At 42.4% G+C, this 19,587-nt stretch overlaps 1 protein-coding gene and 1 long non-coding RNA gene across 18 annotated transcripts in view; one reads left to right on the top strand and one right to left on the bottom strand.

Annotated features, from left to right (window-relative positions):
* Window positions 1–12,480, top strand: part of FOXP1 (forkhead box P1) — a 344,878-nt gene extending 332,398 nt beyond the window's left edge. For all 17 annotated transcript variants that reach the window (XM_021409247.1, XM_021409246.1, XM_021409237.1 and 14 more), the window contains 2 exons: window positions 1,746–1,912; window positions 7,533–12,480. In XM_021409247.1, the coding sequence (XP_021264922.1) occupies window positions 1,746–1,912; window positions 7,533–7,677 (312 nt within the window). In that variant the 3' untranslated portion in view covers window positions 7,678–12,480. The remainder of the gene's footprint in view (window positions 1–1,745; window positions 1,913–7,532) is intronic.
* Window positions 13,422–19,361, bottom strand: LOC110404928. Its single transcript, XR_002442577.1, has 3 exons — window positions 18,358–19,361; window positions 16,407–16,607; window positions 13,422–14,692 (listed from the first exon to the last, which is right to left on the bottom strand). It is a non-coding gene; the product is annotated as an uncharacterized LOC110404928 (long non-coding RNA).

Genomic DNA, 19,587 nt, shown 5'->3' with positions numbered 1-19,587 from the left:
CTGCAGTCAGCTTCCCATATGGTTTTCCTTTCCCTGTGGGGTGTCAGAACCACCCCTCTGACATCTCCTCCATCTGCTTTCCCTCACGGCTGCGCAAGGCAGGGGCACACAGCTCTCACCAGCACTGCCTTTTCCCAGCGGGTTGTCGAGAGGTTTTGTGCTCCCCAAACCACCCCCTCACCGCCGTGATTATAGCACGTACTCCTCGTGTCCCACCTCTCCCCCAAGAAACTGCTTTACTTCAATTACAAGTTATCACTATTGGTGAAGAACTTGAGTCATTATTTTGCCAAGTGCAGGAAATGTGAACCATTCTTCGCATCCCCTCATCACAATGAGTTTGCCGGTTGTTGAATCAAGAAGATAAAAATAATCCTCCCTGTTAGAATAGCTTTTGTAATCATGTGTGACACGTAGGGCTGCACATGGAGAGGTCAGCATAAGGAGGAATAAAAAGGGCCATGCCCCCGAAGATGCTGCAGGCAGAGCTGGCCGTCCCCCAGCCCCACGTGTGTGGGAACGGCTCTGCTGGCCTGGATGGCGGCGAGCATGGAGCTTTGTCCCGCAGATGAGGAGTGGAGCATGTTCGTGAATTCCCCTCCCATGGGCAGGTTTGCATCATGCAGACCCACAGTCAGATGAGCCAGCTGACCTCCCCGCAGCGCGGGTCGAGCGCAGCCGAGCCAGCATCTGTGGTCGCGGCGCTGACGCTGTCAGAAGGCTGCGGATGATGTCATCTGGATGTGGCTCAGATGGGTGAAGTGGTGAAATGTCCTTCGAGTCCCTCAGCACCACGGCCCCTGAGGCCTGCCGCCCTGCCGCACACACGGCCCCGCAGAGCGCTGGGCTCCTCAGGGCTCCCGCACTGCCTGGCTGGGCACGGGACTGTACTGCCAACATGAGCTAATCCTGACATACAGTAAATATTAGCAGGCAGAGCGGTGGGAATCAGAAGGAAAATATTTAACAGTTCATTCTCTTCGTACAAAGATTCTCATTTAGAAAGTTAACTGCGGTGTGCCTCTGCGGGGTGTTTCTTTAGAAGAGTGAAAAACCTCAGTGAAATGGTCACATCTGCAATAGCTAGGTGGAAAGCTGAGTTGTTGATGCTTAGAAAGAGTCGGGGAGGATTTGTCAGAATTCGTCAGATTCCCACTTTCGTCTCCAGTGACAAGGCAGGACTGATAATTTCACATGGACTGGTTCGGCTCTCAGGTACATCACCATGGCTCCGAGCAATGTGGGCTGCACAAGAAAATCAGGCTCAGTGGCGTTGTCATCCTGCTGTGTGCCTGCCTGTGCTGGTAGGAAGGAGTTACCAGCCGAGCGAGTTCTAATTTTTTTCCTCATTAACCTTCATTAAAAACAAAGCCAAAAGCCAGACCTAAGCCACCAAAAAAAAAAAAATAAAATAACAACCCAAAGCCCCAAACATAATTTTGCAAAATGAAAATAGGAAAAGCACATTTCATTTTTCCAGGAGGTGTAATTCCAAATAGGGAATGGAAAGCTCCATTTCCACTCACAAGCCAGTGCAGCTATGAATGCATAAACCCAGATGTAAATTATGTTAAATTTCCCTTGGTGGAATCAGTGTAATACCTATCAGAAGGCACAATATTTAAAAAAACTGGTAATGGCAAATAATGTAAATGTGGAGAATGTTTTGGAATAAGTGAGCGTGTTGTGCAACGTATAAAAACGTTAGTCATGGCTCTTCATATGTTTGTTTGTGTCCTTGGCAGGCTTCAATGGCTGAGAACAGTATACCTCTATACACTACTGCTTCCATGGGAAATCCCACTCTGGGCAACCTAGCCAACGTGATGAGGGAAGAGCTTAATGGTGCAATGGAGCATACGAACAGTAATGGGAGTGACAGTAGTCCAGGACGTTCCCCTATGCAAGCAATGTGAGTATGGCAGAGCTGCACGTGCTGGTCGAGGCGTTGTCTAACCTGCTGGAGTGTGACTTTGGAGGTTCTTGGTGTGAGCAGCACAAGTTGAGATCTCCATCTGGGGACGTGCTTGGGCTGATGAGAACATTAAAGGGCCATTTACCAACTTTCACATAAAGGAATCAGCACAATCCAGTCTGACAAGCACACGGGGCTGTAAAATTGTTAACTCGTTTGTAGTTCTCTTCTTTAAACCTCGGACCGTGGGGTTACAAAACCTCTTAGGCAACTGCATTTCTCGGAGAAAAAACTGGTGCTTCCCTCCCCTTCGGAGCACGCGGCAAGCACGGCCGGTGGGGCCGGGCTGGGAAATGGGCCTGTTCGGCGGGTTTGACAAACACTTGATGCACAACAGTCTCGCTCAGCATTAATGATGGCACACGTGAAGGTCTGCATGATTTATAGATTGCTCTTAAAATATCAAAAGGAAAATTAATAGGAGCATTATAGCAACAGACGGCAGTATAATGAGTGCATATATAACCGCATGAAGTAATGGGGGATTGCTGTCCCTGCTCAACGTGAATGGCACCAGGGCAGCGAGCTCGCGCAGGAAAGGGTAAGGCAGGAAGGGTGTGATGCCCCTATGGGCGTGCTCAGTATTTATGGGGTGATGGAGTGAGTTTGCAAAGCTGTAAATTCCCCCCTCCCCTCAGATTGCATACCGGATAATTGGCAGCTGGCGAGGGAGCCGGAGTTTATAAGTCTTGGTAGTTCTCAAATGCGAAGAAGTTTCTTGACTACCTGTGTGAGTAACCGTGCACGGGAGCCCGCTGCTGTCCCTCTGGTGCTTTGTTAGTGTGGGCTGCAGAATTACTGGCTGCCTCGCCAGGGCTCGCATTGCGCATGAAAAAGAGAACTAATTTGTCGTCTTTTACTTCAAAGTAATTTGAATAAGGGATTTACAAAAGTAAGTCTAAATCAAAAAGTGGAAAACATTAACCTAATACCACTGTAGTAATTAGTTGTGAAACTAATTAGCATTTAATGGCAGAAAAGTTTCCCACCTGCATAATGTGTTGTCAGAGGGGAGGGGGGCACGAAGGAATCTGAAGCTCTGGGTACTTTGATATCGCAGCATTTTAAATCAGCGCACAATGTGCTTTGAAAAGAAATCTTTAAAGATGGCAACATTCATTTTTAATTAATAATTAATTTTAAACATTGTCTTTTACCATTTACTTCAAAACATTCAAGTAATCTGTTTAGCTTTTCCAGTGGTTGTTTGTGCAGTATTAATTATCTCTCCCAAAGTCGCGTTCCGTGACACGCTTCCCATCGATCACAGGCGGATTCATCTCGAGGCACTTTGAGTCACAGTTTGTTATCCTCTGCCCGTGACCACGCAGGGCCCGAGTGGAGGAGGAGCGGAGGGACGTGGGTTTTCTCCAGAAATGAGACTTCTCCCAAGGGTTTCTCCTGGCCTAACAGACAGGGACAAATGTTTATGATGTTGCGTGAATCCAAGTAATTATTTTTTGCAAGTTCAAGGCTAGTGAAGTTCGTGCACTTCTCATTTCACCTAAGGTTTTGTTGTCTTTGAAGAGACTGTGAGGGGGGAAAAATAACCGAGTTAAAGCGGGCTAGGACATTTTCCAGAACTGTGCAGAGCTGTGGCCTTTGTTGCACTTAATAATCATCTCTTAGCACATTGATACCAAGGTGAGGGGCACAGAACAAATACTGGAGAGACAGAAGGACGGGGGGAGGGATGCCTCATTTTCATTATTCACCAGAAAATCCAATTTTCTGTTGTAATATGGAAATGATTGTTTCCTGAGTGTTTTCATTTTCTCAGAATTGATAATATATGTGTTCTCTGCTGAACATTTCTTTTTGCTTGAGTAAAATGTGGCGAGGTGACGTTCCAATGCCAGTCTGGGAGCTTCCCCGTTAAAACGACGTTTCTTAGTGGTTGGAAGGGATCTAAAGCCTGAACACCATTCAAGCATCACAAGTTTGCCCTGTTTAGTAAATAAAATCCTGAGTCAACGGTGGTTTTCCGCACGCCTTGCAACCCCTGATTGTCAGCGAGCGTGCTTCATTAGTGTCATTTTCAGTCTTTTTCTCAGGACAGATTTCCTTAAACAATTTCAGTGTATTAAAATAAATCAAGCTTTAAACTTTTTTGTGAGGTTCAGAAGACCTTGTTAACATGACAGCTAAGAAGTCTAACACTTTAGCTGAAGTCTTATTACTGCTCATTCGTTTCCTTTTTATGACACATTGAACCACAGCTAGGTTTTTTTTTCCCCTCTCCCTCCTTTTGAAACACTAGAAAGTAGTCGCATAATTACAGCTTGGGGACATAACACTTTCATCCTGATATGCTCCAAAGGTAGCCACAAAGCAAACTACTCCATGCTGTGTGCACCACCAGAACTCAGTGGCTTTAAACAACAGTCAGCTTTATTAAAAACTCCTCTGTTCCCAGAGTGGACAAACAAAAGAATTACTCAGATGTGAAAAGAAGGGGAATCAGTGTTCAGCAAGGTTATTTATTGTTAACCCCTTCTGGAGTCTTAGGCATCTACTTAAAAGGAATGGGCTGAAATGCTGCTGATATAAAAAAAGAAATAGGAAACACTTTTTTTTTTTTTCATTTTTCTTTCTTTTCCCTCTTTTTTTTTTTTACCTAGCCCAGAATTTACCTTTTTTGTAGTTTAGAGGCAGTAGTTTCTCTTCCCCTAGTAAGGAGGTGGTAAATAGAGATTAAGACATACTTGAAAGATACGAAAATCTCCCTTTGCCTTTGAGCTTACTTCAACTGAATGTTGTCAGTTGCTCTGAAATGTTTGTGCAAAATCCTGGATTCGGTAAGGTCTCTTCCTAGCATGCCACTTTGTGGTTACAACTGACAGAGGATGCAAGGAGGTGAATTATTTCTGTTTTCCATGCAAATCCCTCCCAGGGGTGTTGCATTACCCAGATCACCCTCCTAATTTGGGGGATGGAGTTCTTCCAAGCTTGCTGTCTGATGCCTGTCCAACATGTGAGCCCTGGAGGAGGGCGGTGTGGCCATGCCCTGTGGCTTTGTGAGCCCCTCTGCCTTTGTCTCACTCAGGATCGAGCAGCATAAGTTCTTTGCTTGCTTTGCTTTTCAGTCCTTAAGTTTTGCTTTTGACTTCTGGGAACTGAACCAAACCTCAAAGAGAAACTCAGTTAAAACCACCTGGTTTCACCTGCTTTCATAACAAAACCAGAAGGTGGTCAGAGTTTGCTTTGGAAAGGTCCAGAGGCCTTTCAAGGAGCTTGCACAGAATTTTGGGTTGTTGTGAGCACAGCAGGCACCTACCATATCTGATGGCACCCGTTTGTTTCTACCCAGCAGGTGGGAGGGTGTGATGGGAGACAGAGACACAGCCCCCGAGTGGCCTTGGAGAAATTCCTTTCTGTGTGCATTGTGCGAAATGCATTCTCCTCTTACCTTGGAAAATGTTCGGTCTGCATTTCCAAAAACAATAATTAAAAAGCAAAAATAAGCCTGGCAGTAACACCCAAACCAGGAGGGTAGCAAGCAAGACTTAAATTAAAACAGCAGTAAAAGAGGTCCTTGCTGTAAAGGCCGAGTAGTACACGCTTCATCAGTCCGTGCGTGTCGCCGTTCTTTCCCTGTTTCTCCTGTTTTTCATTTCACTTTTTCTCCCAAGCGAGTGCCCCACATACCATTCATAATGGAAGTTTTTCTAGTTGCAGCTAGTCAGCATGGCCTCATCTTTGTGCGGCTGTGAGCCGCTGGGACACTCAGCTCATGTCCGCCTTGGCAGTAGCGAGCAGTGCGCTGGCTGCAGCAGGATGCTGTATGTGCTGAAGTGGTAGGTAGCTCTCAACACTTGAGACTGGAATTGTCTCCTCCTCTTCTTTTTTTTCCCCTCTTTTTTTTGAAAATGGCGTAAGACGTGGTGATAGGACATGTATTTGTAAATTGGAAGGGAAAAGGTTTGCACAGATGCTGCTCTGCAGTAGCAGCCCTTCTCTTGGTTGGTTGGGCAGGAAGGTGCAGTTAATACCAAAGTATTGACCTAGCACTTGACCACTCAAGAAGTTGAAATACGCAGGGAGTTGAAAGGCATTCACATCTCACATTAGAGATACGTGTAGTCAGCAAGTTAGATCCGTCCCCAACTGAATTCAATAAATAGGGTGCTTTGAGCTCTGAGCACAGTACAGGCAAACAGCTGGTTCTCTCTGGTCTCTTGAAACAGGCAGTTACCTTTGGCTTGTGTGCTAGGTGCACAGTACATTTCCCGGTTTCACAATTTATTCTTCCTGCCTGTCAGTGCAGCAGAGTACAAAAAGTACTGCCATTCTATCTACACAAAGCCTACAATAAAATACAGCTATTTTAAGTCATTCATTTTAAGGCAAAGCTGTGCAAGGAGAGGAAAAGTTCTTACAAGGGTTGTTTGCACTTCAGATGTTTTCAAGTAGTTGATGTGAAAGGGTTAAATTTGCCTGCCTGGAAAAAAAACAGGACTCTGGGAGGTGGATATCAACTCAATGAGAGACAGAGTGGGACTTGAACTCATTAACACTTTATTTTAAGGGATTGCCTACAACATCAATTATTTAGGAAGCAAACAGGGTCTCCATTGCTGTGTCGCATTATTAATACTTGGTAATGTCAATAAAATCCTACTTTCCTATAAAGTCCCACCAACAAGACACTATTGACTCACATGGCTATTTTACATTTCAAAAGCTGCCGAACAAAAAAAGAAAAGGTAATTTGTATTTGTATAGGATTTGTTGTAAATATGATTTACGAACAACATTTTTCAATTGTTATCATACCCGTTTTGAATGACCAAGCCCCGTTCCCCTGCGGGTTATTCATGTGCTATGCCATAATGAGAAATTTGGCAGATCTCATCTCTTTAGTACATCCTTGTGCCCACCGTGAGCTGGGGATCATGTTCTGCCTTGTTTACAGCTGACAGTGTTATTATTCTCGTTAGGACTGTGCTTTCTTATCATATTGTTGTGTTGAGCGAGCCTTTTCCTCTCTGTTTGTGTTTCCTGGCAGGGCTTTTCTTCCCTTATTGACAGTTTGTAAAAATATGCATTAATTTGGAGTTTAAAGCATGTATCATGGTGTCTCTTTGCTGTGTTTGCTTGAAGTTGATTAATGATAGAACCTCACTTGGGGTCGTCCTCTGGAGAGTTGTCTCACAGGTTCTGCATGTTAACGAGCGACGCCGCACACACAGCGCGGTGATTAGCCCAACCTCCGCCGGCTCGGCGGGCCGACAGACCGCTCCTTTGCTTTTCGGGTGCTTATGCCGCGTATTTATCCAAAGATTGTATTAATCAACTTAATATGTCAGCTGAGAGCGCTTTCTCTTGATGCCGAGACAGAAGGCCCATCGAGGTGCTCCTCCCGGAGTGTTTCCCCCGGGAGGCTGAGCGGCGGAGCGCAGCCTTCGCAGCCCAGCACCGTGTTCAGGCTCTGCTCCTCGGTGCCCTGCAGCTCTGAAGGCCCAAACCTCCCCGTGTTCCTGCCCAGCCCCCCTGAGCTGTCAGAGCCGTGTTGGAGCGAGCAGCTCGCTGAGTGACCGTGTGTTCATTTTTCCAGGCACCCCGTGCATGTCAAAGAAGAACCGCTAGATCCAGATGAAAATGAAGGCCCGCTCTCCTTAGTGACAACAGCCAACCACAGTCCAGATTTCGATCACGACAGAGATTATGAAGACGAACCTGTAAATGAGGACATAGAATGAGTATGTCTGACATCGTTATCCTGAGAATGAAGATGGGAAGAACACGTCAAACCTAGCTGTGAAATCTCTCCATTGTTGTACAGTCTGGAGGATTCTCAGTCCACTTTGACAACTATGAAATATGTTAACTCTTAGTGCCATCAAGTATCCCATTTGGGAGTATTTTTGATTTTTCTACTTTTTGTTGAAAAAAGGAATTTGTACTCTGTGCATTGGATGGACTTGTTTGGTACTTGGGATTTTCCTCTCTTACAGTCAACGTCAGTGTTGTAAATTTGCTAAACTGATTCACTTACATTTAGCAGCCAACTATGGACTGCAGGTCCTGCCAATTTTGGACACTTGAGGACATCAAACTGAGCATGTACACCAGAACTGCAGATCAAGTCTTTGCCCAGATTTTAAGGATTCCAATGGACAACATATTTGCACAGTACTGCATGTTGATTATCACTGCCTTTACTCCATTTTGTTGTTTTTTGGTTTTTTTTTTTTTTTTTTTTTTTTTTGCTTCCATTTGGGATGGGGAAGGCCTGTGTGTGCACGTGTGTGGATATGTGTGTGTGCGTGTGAGCGTGTCTATCGGGGAGGGGTTAAAAGAAAAATTATCCCAAACTTTTTAATGTATTGCTTTTATTCCCCCGCCCCACTTCTCCTCTACCATTTTAAGTTCTGACCTCAGGCCTCATCTGGGCCCAGGGCCTCTCGGAGGCTTCAACGTTTTCTGTACTTTGTGATGAATGTTAATAGGTGTTTTTATTATACGAAGCTGAATGTCATTGAATTGTTTGTAGTTTTTTCTGTCATTCATTCCAGTTTCCTTCAGATGCCACCATGTTTTCTTTAGCTGTGGAAAACATTCCATTTCGGTGTCTCTTTTTTTGTTGTTGTTTTTTTGAAAAGGTCCCAAATGCTGCACTATACATGTGGAAGGGTTGTCCACCGGAGAGAGAGAAACGAAGTACTGCAAGAATGAGAATGAATGACAGACGAACATAGAAACACTGTAGGAAGCAACACAGATTCATTCCGCAAAGCAGTATTTTTTGTTGTTGTTTTGGGTTTTTCTTTTTTTTGAGATTTCTTTTTTTGGCAGCAATGGTGAATATTAGCAAATGCCACAAAATGGAACAGCACAAAGAAACGTATGCAGCACCAACAGAATTCACTTTTATTAGAGGATGGATAGTACAGTGGCAGGCTCTCGGTTGTTTAACACGAGTTTTAATGGGTCAACAAATCTTTCTGGAATATCTGAGATTACTGAGATGGGCACCTATACATTTATTATGACATATTTTTTTTTTCTTTTTGCATTTGCATTCGCAAATAGTGGTTGGAAAGATGACTTCATTAAATTGTTATTGTACGTAGTGATGTTTCACGGTTAAACATCAGTTCAGGACTGCTTGGTGGCATTAATCTGTTTGAATACAAATTAGATTTCAGATTGAACTTGTTACGGGAGTTAATAAGGACAGAGCCCCACTAATGCTAAAGTGTTAATTTCAACTGTGCAAATCCAGTACTGCGGTTACGATTGTTATGCAATATTACACCAGCCAGTATGGAAACCTCGCCGTAGGAAATGGGAGATATAGGAGAGAATTCGCACCGGGGCTTGTTAGGCACGACTGGCAATGCTCTTCAAAGCAAACATGGCATGCAAAATTTGTTGCTATAGGTCAGTAAACCTTGGTCACCAAACACCTAAACATTTTCATTCTGCAACCACTTTTCCGTCACTCATTTATTTATGTAGGACTGTAGCTTTTTTATTATTTCAAAAAGCCTTTCAGAGCTTAATTTATATTCTTCTTTGTACCTTTTTTTTTTTCCTAAAATTACCAAAGATATTACACAAAGGTAAATTATGTTCTCTGTTATATGCTTTATCTTGTGAAGCCAAATATCCTCTTATTGTTGATCAAAGGAGGCTGAAGAATTTAGAGGGAAATGACAAGCTGTGGGCTATTGCTAACCTGAGAGGGAAACTGCTCCTTTATTCTAGAACATTTAGAAGGCCAAGTAGATGTCTGAACCAAAGTTGTTACTTTTTATTTGTAATTCTTTACAGTGACCAAAATGAAATTCTGTAAAGAGGAACGGAGGACAGCTTTTGAGGCTGAATCTAGGAAACAGTGTTACTGGGGACGCTAGGGATGGGAGCTGAGAAAGCAAAGACGCGGTTATTTTGCAGAGTATCAGATAAAGGAGACAGTTTAATAAAATGCAGAAGAGAACAGAAAAGCTCCCACAATTTAACTGGACCACATAATAGTATTTCTAGGCTGAAAAGGAAAAAAAAAACTAATTTGGTCTTTGGTTCTACAGATTGTGTGCCACTTCTGTTTCGGGATCGTGCTAGGATGACTGCTTTCATTTTGGTTGATCTTGGCAAATTTGCTCAGTTTTGTTTAGTTTTCGGTCAGCATTTTTTCATAAAGAAAGAACACTCCTGTCCACTCATAAGCTTTGGTACAAGAAATTTTATTGGCAGTTACTTTTATAAAACTCAGCTCTGCTTTCTGTTAGGAAAAAAAAGAAAAAAAAAAGAAAAAAAAAAGAAAAAAAAAGAGAGAGAAATGGGGAAAAAAAAAAAAAAAAAGGGCAGTCTGTGGTCATTCGAAAACATTTATTTTTCTTTAAATTATCTCCAGGCAGCTTCGTGCCGTGCCGGCGGTAGCCAGACAGGGATGGCGACAATTGAGCCCTGTCCTTCTAAACTGAGTGGTTTGCTGGTTAGTTGGGTATTCAGAAGGGGACAAAAATCCGGTAGATTAGTTCATTCTCAGCATGTGTAGCTAGACATGAGTAAAGATAACAGCATGAGAAACTGTTAGTACGCATACCTCAGTCCGAACTGTTAGGGAATGAGTAAATAAATAAAAAATACATTTCACTCAGTTGCACTTAGTTGTATGTCTTGCATGCTTAGTCTAAAGACTGTAGCAAAAATATTTAAAAAATAAAAAAAGAAAAAAAAAAAAGAGAAAAAAGAAATAAAAAATTAGATTTTAACCTATCTGGCAGGTGTCGCAGCCTTGCAGAAGAACCAACTGAAAATCTCAGGCTTTACATCGAGCAAACTTCACTATGATTTTTACAATTCCGATTCTGTATCCCTTTGGATATACAGTTGCTTCTTTAGGGAGGGGTTTATTATGTTGTACATATATATCCCACTGTGTCTGTGTGAGCCTTTGTCTTGGGGGAGGGTGGGGAGGGCGGAAAAGGTGGCAAGGTCCTTTTTTTTAGATACTGTTCCTCAAAAGGAATAAATGCAGACCTGTTTGTCAAAACACCTTTTGCTTTTTGTGCAACTGCTTTATATTAACTATACTAAAAAAAAATAGCTTTGGAAAAAAAAAAAAAAACTACTGTATGTAATGGAATTGCAGAATACGCTGCACATGTATTTTATTTAGTTATCCTTGCTTTAAGAATATTGGATGACATTTGCTGACATGTGGGAGAAAATCCCTGACTTTTTTTTTTTTCAGCTTTTAAATTGTAACATAGTTGACAGATTTTTTTTTTTTTCTCTTGTTATCATGGATCGAAGCATTTTTGTACAGTTTTTGTGTTGAAGCTGTTTTTTGGTTTATTTCGTTTTGGGTTTGTTTGTTTTGATACTTTCCCACCCCTTCTGTTATCTTACCACTGCCTTTTCTGGCTGTCTCCAACAAAGTTCATATATTTGAAAGGAAGAAAAAAAAAAAAAAAGTCATTTAAAAAGAAAAAAAAAAAAAAAAAAAAAAAGTTTTTCTCCTGCTGCAGTAAATATTTTGCATGATGAGTTCCAGGGTCACACTTTCAAAGTTTATCAGTGAAGTAGTGATGAATAACGGGGGAGTGTCAAACTATTGAACTTTTTTGTATAAAAACAAACAAAAAACTTTACAAGGTGCCAAGATGTAAAGACAATTTGTTACATGTTTTTTTTCTCAAAGAAAAGCGTACATTATGAAAGTAGTACCATGTATCAGGTAAATCGCTGTCAGGAATGAGAGTCAAAGCCTTCCTTGTCCACAAAACAAAGTTTGTAAATGTAAAACCTGTTAGGTTTCTGCATTCGACTAGAAGTGAAATGAGAAATCAAGGCTTATGTAGAGTAAGTGACCACAAAAGAGGACCTTTTTTGATTCTCACTCGCAAGAGTCCAGCAAGAGTTCCTGGAACACCCCAATTCTGGAGCCCCGACTTCAGGAAGAGACTGGGGCAGGGATTCTGATCCTACAAATATTGCAGATCATTAGATATTTTATATATATACATACATAAATATATATATATAAAGTTTTTAAAAAATAATTTTGAACTATTGTAGTTTTCAGATTGCCAATATTCTCACGTTCATTGTAGCATGGAAAAAAAAGAAAAAAATGTTTAAACTCTTTTGAAATCCTTTGGTACCTTTGGTTAATGAACTCAGATTGAGTTTTTAGATGTTTCAGAAGCAATTTAGTATTCTAGTCTTGCGAGGTGAACTTGCAGTCATGACTGCATTTTAACGGACCCAGAACAGGTAACAAACTATCTTCTACCCATAAGCCTTGATGAAAATGGTACAGTCCAGACTGTTAGCATGGTGCTTCGTGTGTATGTGCTGCCAGTAACAAGATTTTTTTTTTTTTTTTGATAAGGCATAAAAGAAACTCATTCCTTACATCAACTGTAATTCCATCATTCCATGTCTGTTGATACAGACAATAAAAAATGTTGTGTAGTCAGTACTAATTACTGACATTATAGCATTCTCAAATGCAATAAAAATGCTGGTTGTTCACACTGGTAATGCAAGTTGCCATGTCCTAAGTTTTTTTTTTTTGTTTCTTCCCCTCCCCTCCCCCCCCGTGTCACATCCCCAGCAGCCCTGGGCCCCAGTGCAGACCCCATGGGGCAGTTGCTTGCCCCTCACCCTGTCCCTGCCCATCCATGCACAGTCCATCGCTCCCCTTGGGTCTCCTCAGCCACGTTGAGTTGCAAGGTTTTAGCTGCAGTTTCCTGGCTGGACAGGGTACTTGTTTAGGCCTTGAGCGCTGGAACTGAGGAGGATGCTGTCATTTGGAAGAATTCATCTGCTTTCCAAGCAAGTCCATCAGAGTTTGCCCGTTAGGTTCCTGGGCAGTTGGGAGTATTTGCTTTCTCGTTGGACTTGGCTTCAACAGTGAAAACATGAAAAAGGGTTTGGGTCCTAATCTTGCAAATCCTCCCAAGTGCAGTCCCTTAATGGGGGCTGGACTGGACTGTTCCTCCTGGCTTCAGCAGGAAGGGCTTGGCAGGTACTGTACGTACACAAAGCTGGGACTGCAAGATGGATCTCTCAGTCCACACCACCATGAGAACAAGGTTCCAAGTTATACTGTCACCTGAGACAAACTTTGGAGGAAAAACCCACCTTTTTTTTTTTTTTTTTTTTTTTTTTTTGAGTAAGTACACATTTATTTTCTCCATCAAGTTTTATAAAGAAAAATAAAATGTTTAATAACTAGCATTAGCAGTAAACCAGAATTTCAGAGGAGAGATTTTTTCATGAATAATTCATTAAAATTTCACATCTGCAAGATTAGTCATCCAAATAAAATGCTAATGTCAAAAACATGCACCGTCTATAATATTCTCATCAAGAAATCTTTTTGCATATAATGATAAATGCTTAAATTAGTACAAATGATTTTATAAAAATATTCTATCATAAAATTATACCAGATAACTACTTTTTTTTTGAGGGGGGAGGGGGGAAATCTTGCACACTCATTACAGCGTGTCTCAAAATGGTATTGAAGGGTGGATTTTGCTAACAAAAAAATGCAGAGGATAGAATTTGAGTTCGGTCACGTATTGCTCTTCTATCATTAGTGAAGTTTTAGTACATGGGAGAGGTCTCACTTCTGTAGTTAACAAAATGTTCCTACGTCACTGGCAGAAGAGTGTTTATTTTGGCAGGAGCGCTCTGTGTCTCTTAAGCACGGGTGGTGGGGTCAGCTCCAGGTAGAGGAACATGGCCCGGAATGAAGTGTGGGGGGCTCTCAGCCCCTTGGATGAGGGCAGCTTGTCCCCATAGGGGTCACCCTGGCTTTGCACAGACCAGGAAGGGATTCAGACGGCTTGTGAGCTCTGAAGGTATCCTAGATGACTCCTCTTCTTCACGTCCCTGGTCATCTCTGCATTGGTGTGTCCACTGCACGTTGAGCCCAACATCTGTCATCTGCTGACTTTCTGTGGCTTTACCTTTCCCAGTCCCAAATGCTGTTGTCCCCCAAAGCTGAAAAGCACTTTCACGGTCCGTGTTGAGGTGATGCATCTCTGAGCCACTTCCTAGGAAAACTGAAGGGCAGTGCACAGCTTCTCTGGGCTTCTTCTGTGCCAGTGAGCAGAGCAGAAGACAGCTGTGGCCTAGCACAGGACCTGGAGGCCCAGCACAGCGTGATGCTCGCTGTGCTTTGTGCACACAGCTGCCAATGAGCTGTGTAATGCCGTCTGACCTGGGCTGTGATCACAGAGGACAGCAGGTTTCACAGGAGTGGCCTAATGGAAGGAACGACCAACTGTTGGTGCTGTTCACTCCGCAAAGGCGCGCCCTGCATCACAAGAAGCTCTAATTAGCCCTTTTAACCTAGTAATCAGGCTGCAGCTTCAGTGATGATGTTAAACATTGGTTTAATGGTGAGTTAATTGGGTCATTGCTCAAATTCCTTGTAGAGCCAGTGAGCAATGCCCTTTACCCTACTGCCACCATGGTGGTGGTGACAACTGCCAGCTGCCTCATGGCCAACATCCTCATCGTTGACCGGTGACGTCCCCTTCGGGCCATTCACGTGTCCTTGCTCACCCTTTAACTCTTTGTCCCCATCTTCCAGAGTTGAGGCCTGGTAGAGGTCTTCTGCCCCATTTATCAGCTCCATCAGGCAGCTGCGAAGCACGTGAGCTAGGAGCAGTCAGCAGCGTTGTTTGGGGTGTTTAATCCAAAACAGCCTTTCTTCCAATCTTATTCAACAGGGAGATTCTCTGCCTGGAGAAAAAGAAATGAAAACACCACCCCTGTGGTTGGAGCTGCATCTTCGTTTGTTTGGAGGCCCCAGCAGCCATTTTTGATGCATCTCAGAAGCCTAAAAAATGTTTTTTTTTTTTCTTCAAGCAATAATGGTAATTTGAAGGTAACCGTCCTTTCAAGGATTAATTCCAGCCAAAGCAATAACCATTATTTACCAGAGTTTGACATTTTTATCACTCATCATATTAGCAAATTTCCATTGAAAATGCTAAAATGGTTCGTCATAAGGCACATAACTGCTTTGGCTGTAAAAATGACCAACACAAGTGCCTGTACTCAAACATTAAATTATACTGTAATTAATAAAGACAGTTAAACTGTCTACTAGCAACAGCAATTTAGGTAACCACATTTGATCGGCTATAAATTGTAACTACATTAAAATTCCAGAAATATTAGCAATATGGATTACTTGATGGAAATAGGTGCTGATCACCAACACTCCTATTTTACAACGGAAGCACAGGTCATGTTGGCCACAAAACCGTGGGCGAAGATCAAGGCTGAGTACTTTTAATCTTGTGAAACAAGCAATTACAAATAGTTGCATCGATTTGTTAAAAAGCTTTAGGTGACATAAATTGTTTCCTGTTTAGCTTATTGCTCTGATACATAAATGTCACCCAGTATAATATTAATTAGGGTCACAGAACAACAAGGGTCGGGTGATATAGTGTGCCATCACAGACGTGTCAATCCTTTGTGCGAGCTGGGGAAGGCGAGAAAAGCTCCACTGCAGCGCCCAGCTCCTAATTTTACGCGATGACAAAGGAAAGTAAAGGAAACCGTGTTTTAATATGTGAAGTAATTACTTTAGTACTAGTATAATTTTACGGTTTAGGATAAATTACAATGTTTTCATTCTCGTGCTCTTGCCACATAACATAAAACTCCACATATAGCATCAATAAAATAGAATACTGTTTATAAAGGCTTTCTGCTGCACAAGACCAACACTATTTCTCCTAGCACATGGAAACTAAGCACACATTTCAGTCTGGTGTGTGTTTCTACACTTAATTTTTTTTTTTAAGCCCAAAATGGGCTGTGCAGGTTATTTACTTAACATAAATCAAATGTATCATATACACTGTTTCTTTGGATTGGCATAGGACTTAGAAAAATACAGTAAGATTCTGAAAAATCTGGAGAAAATTTATTAAATATGATTTTTACTGTAATAGAATATTAATGTAACCCAATGCTCATTTCCCATTAAGTTGATCCCTTTTTAATACACACATGCTTTTTATTATTTTGCACTCATGCGAAAATTCCACATTCAGAGAGTTTCCATCTCCTTAGGAATGTCTCTGGCAAAGGCACAGTAAGAAATCTTGAACTGAGAAAAAAAAAAAAACCAAACCAGACAGCAAATATCGACCGATAAGATGTGGCAAAGCGCTGATGAACTGAAGCAAAAGCCAATGATATAATAAAGGGTAAAAAGGCATTCAGCACTGCGAGGGGAACAGGAGAAACAATTACACTCCAAATCCCTCCTTCTCGCTGCCACTGTACCACAGCACAGATGAAAATGTTTGATTTGCAACATAAAAGATTCATTAATTACCACTTGAATATTTAAAGCTATTTTGCAGACTAACAGAGGTAGATAAAGCACGGAATTAAAACCTCTAATAAAATTGTAAAAATATTTCTGCAAGTTTACCGGCGTTGCGATTCCTCCCGGTTTCGGGAGCCAGGCTTGGCGTGTTGCGGAATGGATCCTTCTTTTTTTTTCAAGTGGGTATTTGAAGTACGATGGTGCAATTGCACAGCGCTATTTGTCTCTCATTTCCAAATGTTTACCAGATACTTACTGGGAATCTCGCTCTTCACATGTGGTCGCCCTTTGTGGGAGAAGTAGCTGCTACAAAACAATACAGTGAGTGATGTGTGTGTTTGAGCCATACATTCATTTTAATACATTTCCATATACAGTAAAAACTCGTCTAGTCATAAGTCTGCTATAATACTCTCTCTGATATGAGACAGTTGTACTTTGTGGAGGGAAAAAAAAATCTGTTAATCCTATTATAATTACCCTTGTTAGACTTAAAAAAAAAAAAAAAATTGGAGCAGTATCTTTTTCTGCAAGGGTGGAGAACTGAGCAGATCGCAGGAATGTGCGTTGTGGAGAGCATCTCTGGAACCACACAGAGCTCCCTGAATTTGTACCAGGGAGCCTGAGCAGTGAGTCTGGGGCTGAGGGAATCTCTTGTGTTACCGATTGCAAAGGACGTGTCATGTGTGCACACCCAAAAAGCATAATGAAACTTATATATATATTTTTTTTTTATATATATATATATATATTTGCACAACTTCTGCCTGTTGCCTACACGATACTTCAGCCCAGCCTCAACGCGTTGTGATCCCCACTCACCAGCTGATACAGAATCATAGAATCACAGAATCATTAAGGTTGGAATAGACCTCTAATATCACCCAGTCCAACTGTCCACCTACCGCCAATATTGCCTACTAAACCACGTTCCTTAGCACCACATCTACCCTTTCCTGAAGTACCTCCAGGGACAGTGTCTCCACCACCTCCTGTTCCAGTGCCTGACCACTCTTTCAGAGAAGAAATTCTTCCTAATATCCAACCTGATCCTCCTCTGGGACAACTTGAGGCCGTTCCCTCTTGTCCTGTACACCGCGGTGGCTGAGGACCTGAACTCGACCCTGAGCAATCACATTTACATCTGTTTGCATTTGGTTGGCATTTGTTGTTGTTGTTTTATAAGTAACGTTCTATTTTTAAGACAATGACTATTTGTAATCCACAACAGTGCAGTGAGGGCTTGATTGCAGGATGAGAGTTGAAAGCTGCAGTCACAGCTCTTTCAACAATATGTTAACAACCATGAGTAGAGCCAAAGTGTATGAACTTAGTAAGAGAAAAACAGTTACGGTTCTCTCTCATTGCCATTAATTTATGCAGTTGGCCAAGGAAATTCGGAGAAAAACGTCCAGTTATATTCGGATATTCCCTTTACACAACTGTTCCTGTTGTAATTACTGAGTGTCTGCTCCAATTAAATGGATGCTGAGTGTATTGCAGTGGCTCTGTGTGTGAGATGTGCAGTTTCAGACGTTACTCCTGGCCAAGAGCGACCGACGAGGCGCTGCAAAAGGAGCACGGCTATGGGCATCCTCAACCTGGGCTCCACCTCCACAGGCAAACAAAAATATTCAGCCTTGCCAGAAAGGAAAGGGCGTTCTCACAGTAATCCAGGCCTTGTCCTTCTCTATTTGTTTTTGTAAGGTCCATTTTTAATTTTCTTTTTGGACCATTCTGCTTAGTTTGTTTTAATTTGTGCTGAGCGTGGTAAGAGCTGTTTGTATCGCAGACCCCAGCATAGAGCAGACGGGGTCCAGTGTGAGTGCCTATAGCTCATTTACTGTGCTTGAAAATGGATTTCTCCTGGTAGTTTGTAAATACATGTGTATATACACCCAAATATGCCTTTTATATGCTTTTTGATATGGAACTGAAGTTATGCTATAGGAGCCCTGGTTCTACTGCCTGTCCTGAGACCCCACGGGTGGCACATCGTTAATTAACAGGAGACATGAGCTGCCCTAAGCTGTCAATGGCTCATACCCATCCTTACCTCGAATGCTGTGAGTGGCCCCTATGTACTCAAATAGCAAACACGCATGCTTCTCCATCACATTTTTGGCTTTGTTACCTTTGTAGGCATGCAGGAAGGGAAAACTGTGTTCACTGCCCATGACATCTATTGCAAACAAAAATAAGAAAAATAAAAAGTAGAGCTTTTTATTACCCTGGCGAGTAGTAGGGTTTAGTTTTAATTAAGTGCTCCGTTTTTTTTTCCTGATTCCTAGACAAGCTGGACAGACTTGTACTGTATAGAATTGCACAGACAGAGCTCTGGAGCGCCTTGCAACCCGTGGAGCTGGTGCCTCGTGCTCACCCATTCTATTAAATACTGCTGCTCTGCTGCACGCTTGCAGCTTCTCCCTGGCACCTCGTGCTGTTCAGGGTGTTCTCACCTGTTTACCACACAGTGAGCGCTGGCAAACTCAAAACAAAAACACCTGATAAAAATCAAATACTACGCTGCTAACTGCAAAGTTCATTTCCCCTCTGAAGTCTTTCTTTAATTACAGAACCCGCATAACCCATTTCCTTTGGTGTGCAGAAAGGTGTGTAATTAAACTATCAGCATAATACCTTTCTACATGTAAAACCTGCACTTATGAACTTTAACTGCAGAATAAAAACTCCTATTACATGACCATTAAGTATTATGAATAAAGCAAGTCATCGTAGAACTTGATTAATTTTTATGCACTAAGCATTGTGTTCGGCACAAGTTTGGTTTCTGTCCTGGTCTCTCTGCCATCTTCTCCCCCAGGGCTGTGCTGCATCCCTCTGTGGTGCTCCCAGAAAGTCCCTCAGGCTGTGCACTGTTTCTGTGGGCCTCGTGGAGGAGAACAAGTCTGTTTCTGTAACATTGCCTTTGTGGTGTGGCTGGGGAACGGGGCACAAGGTGAAGGCGGGGAAGACCGGGTCCCCTCTGCTCTGTGCATATCTCATCTCATCTCTGGGTGGGCTGTGAGGTTCTTCTCTTCTGGGGCTCTGATGTGCAAGGAGCTCCTTGGGAGCTGCCTTGGGAACAGCATTCCGTATTCTGGCTGTGAGCTCAGAGGGCTCAATGGATGCTCTTTCACTCAATTCAAGGCCCGACTCTGATGTTTCCATCCCTTTTATTATTTGTTTTCCCTGTATCTACAGTTTCATGGTAAATAGAGTTGTTATTTTTTAACTAAGAAAAATCTGATTTGATCTTCTTTCATACCGGTGTAGGAGAAGGCCC

The sequence above is a fragment of the Numida meleagris genome, chromosome 11, assembly GCF_002078875.1.
Source record: "Numida meleagris isolate 19003 breed g44 Domestic line chromosome 11, NumMel1.0, whole genome shotgun sequence".
In the NCBI taxonomy this organism is placed as follows: domain Eukaryota; kingdom Metazoa; phylum Chordata; class Aves; order Galliformes; family Numididae; genus Numida; species Numida meleagris.
This window is presented reverse-complemented; position numbering and strand designations above follow the sequence as displayed.